General features: G+C 38.6%; 2 protein-coding genes across 2 annotated transcripts; both read right to left on the bottom strand.

Moving 5' to 3' along the window:
• Positions 1-3764: 3764 nt before the first annotated feature.
• LOC108955164 (disease resistance protein RPV1-like) lies at positions 3765-7488 on the bottom strand. Its single transcript, XM_039301273.1, has 3 exons — positions 5941-7488; positions 5379-5660; positions 3765-5303 (listed from the first exon to the last, which is right to left on the bottom strand). Exons 1-3 carry the CDS (start codon positions 6487-6489, stop codon positions 3891-3893), a joined length of 2244 nt encoding a protein of 747 aa, XP_039157207.1. The 5' UTR covers positions 6490-7488; the 3' UTR covers positions 3765-3890.
• A 727-nt stretch (positions 7489-8215) lies between these two features.
• Positions 8216-8746, bottom strand: LOC120288400 (TMV resistance protein N-like). The gene has a single exon (XM_039302356.1). The coding sequence runs from the start codon at positions 8744-8746 to the stop codon at positions 8216-8218; it is 531 nt and encodes a 176-aa protein (XP_039158290.1).
• Positions 8747-9005: the final 259 nt, after the last annotated feature.

Below are 9005 nucleotides of genomic sequence, written 5' to 3'. Positions count from 1 at the left end.
TTACATGCAATTATAACACTAATTCCCCCTTATCTTCTCTTCCTTTTCTTTTCTATACATTTTTCTTCTTTTCATTTGCTCCCTAAAAAGGAATGGCAATCCAACAATAAAGGAATTTAGCGTTAAAACTCAAGAACCGGCCGTAACTGAGTCCTTGAACTGCATATATATTTTTGTTTGTGTTGGTCCTTTCAAGCATAAGGATAGAAATGCTGACGCGTCAACCGCGTCAGCAACACATGAATAATGACTGAATTTATTTACTTATGCAGAATAAAAGTAAGGAAGGAAATTAAAAATGCATAATCATAAACACTAGAAAGAAAGGGAGATAGTTGAAGAGGGAGCACGGGCGGGGTACCACCACCTACGCACCGGCGAGGATTTGGCATCCCTCATGGGACTCTAGCGAAAGTGCCACCGCCTCAAATCTCGAAACATGCCCGGGCCAAGAAGCCGGCGAAGATCACACATCGCCGCCTTGCCGAAGTGAGGTTGCAACTCTCCCTCGCCACCATATGCTTAGATATTGAAAAAGGTTCTTTGTCTCAGTTAAACGCAGCCTTGAATAAAAAAATGCCCGGAGATTGCCATGGCCACTACAGGTTCGGATTCGACAAGTCCCGCTTTGAGCCTCCTCTAGCATATTCTCCATGATTCTTCGACCATCCCTTTCAGCACCTCTAGCTTCGGTTCGGCTGAGCCAATGATGTGCGTCGGAATGATGGCAAATGTTGGATCTCGTTTGCACCTACTCTTGTTTAATAGAAAAATTACCAAAACAGTCCTAAATCTATTGTAATTTTTCTAATTCAATTCTAAATCTTTTTTTTTTTACCAATTCAGTCTTAAACATTTTGTAATTATGTCAATTCAGTCCATCCGGCCAATTGCCAACTATTTGACCAATGCTAACGTAGACACTTTCACTTTTTAATAATATATATTTTTTGAATTTATTATTATTTTCCTTTCTTTTTCTTTCTCTCTTTTTTTTTTTTTTTTTTTGTTCCCTCATTCTTCTTCCTTCCTCCTTCCTTTGGCTAGCAGCCGATGAGAGGTGAGCGTTGGCGAGGGCAAGCCTCACCCAACCATGGCGAGGCCACGACTTGCCATGGCCATTGAGGCTTGCGTAAGCCTAGCAAGGCACGACCTCCTCGAATCTGGTGAGGTTGGGCATCGCGATAGTCAATGAGGCTCGACCATCACCAAATTCGACGAGGTGAGTTTCACTTAGCCATTGGTAGCCATTGTTGGAGGCTGCATGAGGTCTGGTCTTGCCTAGCCACGGCAGCCATTGCTAGAGGCCGCACGAGGTCGCAACCTTTGACCTCGTTGCCTCTGGTGAGGTTGGGCATTGCCATGGTTGACGGGTGAGCCTCGCCGACCTAGGTGGCGAGTTGGGCGAGGTCGCCCAGCCATGGTCAGGCTTCGTCGAGGTTGGCGATATTCATTGCTGGTGCAAATTCGTTGGAGGAAGGAGAAGAGAGTGAAGAAAAAAAGAAAAAAAATTGAATAAAATGAAATATTATTAAAAATTATCCACATCATCGTCGGTTTCTTTGGTAGGCGTCCACATCAGCATCGTCTAACAAAAAACGGCTAGATGCAATGAATTGACAAAAAAAAAAAAAAAGATTTAGGACTAGATTGAGAAAATTGCAATAGGTTTGAATTGTCTTGGTAATTTTTCCCTTGTTTAATTTGTCCTTTTTTTCCCATTTCAAAATTTCTTTTCTAGAACTTTCAGAAAATACTTAATTTCATTCTTCTAATTTAACTAAGAAAATTGTCCAAGAAGTCTTAAACCTATTACAATTTTGCCAATTCAGTGTTAAACCTTTTAATTTTGCTAATTTAGTCTTCAACATTTTCACTTTTTATCAATTAAGTCTATTAAGCCAATTTTGGCTAGAAGATAGTGATGTGAATGCTAGCGGTGCGGCATAGGACTGCTGGGTCGCTAATGTTGATAATTTTAATAATATTTTAATTTTTTTGAATTTTTGTTATTTTTTCTGTTTTCTTCTTCTTCTTTTTCTTTCTTTTCTTTTTAGCTTTCTTCTTTTCCTTTTCCATTGGCTGGCTAGCCATTGGCCACAGCCAGTTGGCTAGTCTCACCTCGCCATAGGTGAGGTCTAGCCAAGCGGTGAGCCCTCGCCCAAGAAAGGCTTTGGCGAGGCCGACCCTTGCTCAATCTAAGGCTGCCTCATTGGGCATCGATTGAGCAAGGCTGCCTTAGCTTAGGCGAGCGCCAAACTGGGAGATTTGGTGAGGGGAACCCTCACCGAGCTTGCCCATACCAGATTTGTGAGACCACGTTCAAGCGAGTGTCAACCTCACCCAAACTAGATTTGGTGAGGGCTAGCCTCGCGAGATCTTTGGGCAAGGGCTCCCCTTAGGGCTCACCCTTGCCCGTCTGCCTTGCTTGTGGCGAGCGTGCCATTCGGCTGGCCATCGCCTATGGTCGGTGGCTAACCATCAAAAAAGCAAAAGAAGAAAGCCAAAAAGAAAAGAAAGAAAAAAAATTAATACAAATATTAAAAATATCCATGTTAGTACCACATTTGATCCTACGTTGTGCCACCAGTGTCCACGTTAGCATTTTCAGGCTAATTTTGATTGGATTGAGTCAATTGATAAGAAGTGAAAATGTTTAAGACTAAATTGGCAACATTAAAAGATTTAGGACTGAACTGATAAAGCTGCAATATGTTTAGAACTTTTCAGACTATTTTCCAATTTAACTAGTGAACTAGGATTGCCAATATGGCGTTTAATGGTAATTTAATGGCCATGTCTGCAGTGTTTTTTTTTTTTTTAACAGAACCAATATGAACAAAATAGTATATAATTTAAGGATTCAATTGATCCAAAAAAAGAAAAAGAAAAAAGACGCCAAACTGAATATTCTGCAAAAGTTCTGGGATTATTGGTTCCTTTATCCCTTTTTTATGCCATAGACTTCTAGTTTTAACACGATATTCACTTATAAGACCACTTTTTAATTGTTAAGATAATTTGAGTTTAACCTCTTTAACTTCAAAGCCGAGTTTCTCATGATCAAACTATGTTAGTTGCAAAAATCCTCTACTTTTGTTTAATTTCCTCTTACCATTGAATTGGTTAATGACATATACCCTAGTGATATTTTTTGGTATAGCTTTAGTTTCTTATGTTTTTACTCTTAATAAATTGATTTTCCTCTAAATTTGTCACTTCGTGGAGACGAGTTTTTGTACTCATTTAATACTTCTATGATGAAGCTTGATGTGATTTTTCTTAAGAAAATCAATGCATTTTTTTATTTGTTAAACGCAGGTTAGCTTAAGAAAAGAAAAAACTGGAAGAAAAAGATTGCCAGGTGTCGAATCGCCAACTTCTCATAGAGCACCATGCAACGCCACGCTTTTATTTGATTAAACTAGATTAGATTAGACTGAGTTACTGTGTGATGTGAAAAATGTGGACAAGCATCTTTAAAAGTGAACTTGAAGAAAACTTTAAAAAAGTTGGCTGGCCCTCAAATAAAGAAATGGGAAAGGAAAAGAAAAATGAGGATAATAAGGCGAGGACTCCCGCTCAGAGCACCAAGATACTTATTAGATTATTAGATGGGATAGATGACATTATCAGATTAGATTATATTGAATTAGAATAGAAAGATTAGTAAATTAATAACTGTTTCGGTCGATAGGGGAGTGAATCGTTGAAAAACTAGACATATATCCGAATTACTTTGCTGGGCCACATATATTGTCAGCATGAAAAGAGATTTAGTAATAATAAATGCGAGACAATGTTACATTAGATTTAGCTGTGATATAATATATAAAGAGAAGGTGCCCTCTCACGCAACTTTTGACTTACAACCCAAGGAGTTTGGTAGATCAGGTAACCTTTTGGCTGGAATCGTAGTGACGTAATCGGTGATGCTTCCCATGGTTCCAATTCTTCACGGCCTTCAAGTTTGATCGACTGAATAAACCCCGCATACAATTCACATCGACGTTGGGTTCCCTACATTGTCTGCAAGTTTCGCAGGAGTCGCCAGACTCGACTAACATCGGGCATCCATGAACATCGAGATGACATGGGTTTGGTATATCAGGCAAACCTTGCACCAATTCACAGTGATAGAGGTGCAATGTCCGCAACTCATGTAGTTTTGATAGATCAGGTAGCCTTTGTATAGAGCCGCAATTCTCTATGGATAATTCCTCCAGAGATTCCAATTCTCCTAAATCTTGAATCTCCATTAGCTGCGAGCAGCTCATCACTATCAGCCTTTTGAGCTTTTGCAACCTTGATAAACTCAATAGTCTCACTAGCGATTTACATAGTAACACATCTAGATAATGGAGATTCTCTAGCTGCTGAAAGTTAATCTCTGTAAACCAACATCTAAAGAGTGTTAAGCGGGATAAATATCTCAAGCTGGAAAAGAATGGTTGTTTTAAAGGTGACGTGACATCTCTTAATGCCAAATTATAAAGCTGAGCAGGCCATGTGACGGATTGAGGATCGTCACAAGATATGCCAAGTCTCCAAAGTTGAGGAGGCCACGTGATATTTGTACTTCGATTGCAATCTGCCATTTTTACTGACCCCCCCGTGCATCTGATATTTTTACAGCCGCTAGAATCCAACACTCTAAGATTCTCCATTATTCCAGCCAGAGTTAAGAACTTCAACCCTTTAAGATATCCAACAGAAACTGGCAGTCCTGTAATTTTTGTATTCGCTAAATATAACTCAACCAATGATTCTAGTCTTCCAATGGAGTTTGGTAGCTTCCTTATTTGAGTGGATCCCAGGTTCATTACCTCCAACTTTCTGAGATCTCCAATGGAATTAGGTAACTCTTTGATTCTTGTGTAGACCAAATTCAATATGACCAACGATCTCAATTTCCCAATAGAGTCTGGAAGCTGTCTAAACTGATGACAATTCATTAAAGACAAGCACTTCAAGCCTGCCATCTCTCCAATAGATGGATGAAGCTCCTGTATACACTGCCCTTCTAGCTTTAAACTCGATAGGCACTTTAGACCGCATATTGCAGAAGGCACTGCAAACAGGTCAAAAGGGACGCTTGCGGGCAACTTTGACAACTGAACTTGTGCTGGAATTATTTCCAAGCGCTTTAGGCGTTCTAGCTTATGGATAGAGCTACTGATTTGTAGCAACCTTGGACAATTTTCATCAAGAACCAGTATCTTCAAATTCAAGCACGTCGAGAAGTCTGGAGTTGATGACAGATGGCATCTTATAAGATGTATAACTTTCAAGTCATGATTTGCCTGTGAAACAAATTAGACTTAGAATAGTAAGGCAAGGCCAAAGGCAACAAACATTTATGTGATAAGAAACCATACCAAGCATGAGCCCCATCCGTTCCAATTCTCTGGAATGTCACTATCGGAAAGTTTGAGCACGACTAAGTTCCATAAATATAGATTGACTGCTTGCAAGTCTGAAGGGCAATGACGCCAAGAGAGCCATCTTAAACTTGAGAGCAGATTCTTAAAGTCTCCTACCAAGTTTCCCCCCTCTAATTCCAACAACCGTAAGCTAGGCAGCCTTGAAAAATCTTCACTTGTAAAGTCATGCTCTATGGAAAGTCCAGTTAGTTTGAGTGCCATGATATTTTCTGTTCCCTAAGAACATGAAAAGGCATAGGTGAACTTTCTACATCAAGAAAATAAAATGCATTCCATGAGTATATATTGCATAGACTTGTTCTATAAGTTAACAATTTTGTTTGTTTCTACTTTTAGATTTCAAAAGTAAGCTATTGACATCATTGGCTAAATTTAAACGATGATGTTTCCTTGATTTCACTCAAATTAAATATATTTAGTTTCCAGAGATGTGCAACATAAACAAAAGAACATATCTAGGTATATACTCTAAAATTCGAGCTGTGAATAATATTACCTTTCTATTCTGCACTACCTGCAACGCAATCTTGGGACACCATAGTCTACTACACTTTCCAAGAACTTTAAGGTCTTCTTGTCGAACAATTTCTCTTCCGAGATCTCTAAGCAGGTCATGCATTAAAAATCTATCATCATCATCAATTTTTATCAAAGACATGCGGATAAGGAAATTGATCTCAATTCTTGGGAGAAAATCCAATGCTTTCCACATATGATGTGGATAGATCCTTTCTTCACCAACAAAGTAACAGGCTATATCAAGAAAAATTTCTCTTTGTGCATCCTCTAGCATTTCAAAACTAATCTTTAATTTGCAAAAGATATCTTGATTGGGAACTAAACCTAGTTTCTTCAACGTGTCTTTCCAAAGTCGTTTGCTTTTGCAATAAAGAGAGGAACCGATAACCTCAAGAGCCAAAGGAAGTCCACCAGCTTTGGAAATAATATCACGAGAAATATCATTGTAGTCCGGTGGAGGGAAATCCATTCTAAAAGCATGATTACTGAAAAGTTGAACAGCATGGCCATGGTGCAATTCTTCCATTTGATAGATTTTAAACTCTTCAAAACACCTTTGGAAATTATTTTCTCGATTCTCCTCTTCGATTGGCAAAAAGTTGGTGTCCCTCGTTGTAATAATAATTTTGCTCCCGAACCAAACCAATCCCGCTTTTCTGCAAGTTTTGCAAGTTGGTCCCACTTATCTATGTCATCAAGAATAATGAGAACTTTCTTATCACGGAATCTCCTTTTAATTTGGTCAATCCCTGCATCAGAGTCAACAATCTCCACTGGTTTGAAGTTTAGAATTTCTGACAATAGTTGTTTTTGCAATTGAACAACTTTGCCACCTTTTGATGCTTCTCGAACATCTAAAAGAAAGCTACAACCATGAAACTGACAAGAAATTTGGTTAAAGACAACCTTGGCAAGAGTCGTCTTACCAATGCCCCCCATACCATGGATTACTAGGTAACGTACATCGGGAGAACCTTCATCTAAAAGGTGGATGACGTCTTCAACACGATCATGAATTCCGACTAAATAATCTGGTAGAATTTTGTCTCTTTTATTCAACTTGATCGAAACTTCAGCAACGATTAATCTAATGAGTTCACCTTGGCTATCATAATTAAACAAGGAGTCTAGTTAGAAAGATTGTGGATAGAACATTAACCTGTCAAGCTCAGGAATACTGTAAAGTAAACACAAGCCAACCACGAAGAGTGGGGAGGCAAGCGCGGGAAGCTGCCGCCCTCCCAAAAGAATTTGAACATATTCGTTGCAGATATAAAGGAAGAAAATCAATTATTAATAAATTTCCCCTTCCTTCCTAACAACTAAAACTCCGTTCGTTTCACGGAAAATGTGACATTTCTGAAAAATATAATTGTATTCCGGTATTCGGCCAAAACTTCAAAATGAACCAGAAATTTTTTTCCATTGTTCAGAAAGGAAAATCTTTTCCTCAACATACTATTTTTCAATATTTTTATTATTTTATTTTTAAAATCGATTTTAAAATTATTTTTTATTTTTATGTTTCTTTTCTTTTTTTCTTCTTCTTTTTGGCCAGTCACTAGCCATGGCGGCCGTGGCTGGCCGAAGGCGAGCTCGAGGCTTGCTAGATTTTGGTGATCTCAAGCTTGCCGCTCACCGAGGCTTGAGCTTCCTAGCTTCCCAACTTGCTTGGCATGTCATCGATTGGTCAAGCCCCAAGCTCACCTAAGGCTAGTTGCCGAATGTTCAACGATCGGCCAAAACAGAAGTAAAAACAAAAAAAAAAAAGAAAAAAAGTAACATAAGATAAAAAAAAAAGAAAAACAATTAGAAAATTGATTTTCTTAAAAATGGGAAAAAGAAAGAAAGAAAGAATGAAAGATTAACATGGGAGTAAGATAAGAGAAAGTGAGTGAGGAAATTATTTTCCTCTTTTGAAAAGTGAATATTTTCTCCTATTTTTAAATACTATTTTTGCTAATGAATAATGTTTTTTCCGATTAGTTCAGTTTTAGTGAAACGAAGCCAGAAAATCCGAAAAATATTTTCCTAAAAGTTAATTTGCACAAAACGAACAGAACCTAAAGGGCACGATAAAATTAATTCCTTGTAGGGGTAGCTATTAAATATGTGTGAATTGTGTGATTAGTTGATGGCAGACAGTGCAATGAATAGTTTTAACATTTGATGTAAGGATGAAAATCTTTATTGATATTTTATACTTATAGCAGTGAAATATCTAATTAAAATAAGTAAAAAAATTTATAACCTTACCCTCTATCTTTGAGATGCCATCCTTTGATAAGACCAACCTCTCTCAAAGCCTCTTTCCACTGCTGCACTACATGGCAGCCAAACTTCTGCTCGTGTTTGTGTAGAGCATCATGATACTGATTGGTTTTGAGTTTGACATCATCAGGATTCACATCAAAGAAAACTGGCAGGATCATCGCTTTGCCATCTCTATTTCTCGAGCAATCCATCATGTATGCAAGCTCGCGAAGACACCACGCGCTAGTTGCGTAGTTTCTAGAGAAGATGGGCATACAGATTCTGGAGCTCTTAATCGCGTGCTCTAGTCTGCCTTCAATAGCCTCACCTTTTATGATCTCTTCATCATCTCTGAAAACGCGAATCCCAGCACCATCCATGGAGTGATAGAGGCAGTCGGCAAAATTCAGGCGAATGTCAGACCCTCTAAAATTCAAGAACACCTCAAATTCAGCCCCCATCAATGACTTGGCATCACCTCTATCGGTCGTTGATGTAGTTGTTCCATCCAGTGAGTCCCTTCTCTCCATCTTTAGAAGCTAAAGTATACTGCTCAAGTTTAAGAGAAGTGTCTAACCTATGTGATTCTGGAGGATATATGGACGAGCCAGAGAGTCACGGTGGACCCGTTCGTTGCATTGCGTTTTTCTCTGGGTAGAGCCGGAGAAATTTCCTATGACCAGACATTATTGTACCAACTATTCTAATTGATAATAGGAGTGCGTCAACTAATTAGGTATGCCTAAATATTCCCTTGTTCACACTGATTGTGTGCGAAAATCTTATTTG

Source organism: Eucalyptus grandis, chromosome 9 (assembly GCF_016545825.1).
Source record: "Eucalyptus grandis isolate ANBG69807.140 chromosome 9, ASM1654582v1, whole genome shotgun sequence".
NCBI lineage: Eukaryota > Viridiplantae > Streptophyta > Magnoliopsida > Myrtales > Myrtaceae > Eucalyptus > Eucalyptus grandis.
The sequence above is the reverse complement of the archived record's forward strand: the minus strand, read 5'-3'. Positions and strand labels throughout refer to the sequence as shown.

Coding starts and splice junctions, on each gene's coding strand:
- LOC108955164 (XM_039301273.1), bottom strand. CDS start 6,489: ATGGAAGAATTGCACCATGGCCATGCTGTTCAACTTTTCAGTAATCAT. Junction 5,661..5,940: donor AGGTAGTGCAGAATAGAAAG/GTAATATTATTC, acceptor TCATGTTCTTAG/GGAACAGAAAATATCATGGC. Junction 5,304..5,378: donor ACGGATGGGGCTCATGCTTG/GTATGGTTTCTT, acceptor TTTGTTTCACAG/GCAAATCATGACTTGAAAGT.
- LOC120288400 (XM_039302356.1), bottom strand. CDS start 8,746: ATGGAGAGAAGGGACTCACTGGATGGAACAACTACATCAACGACCGAT.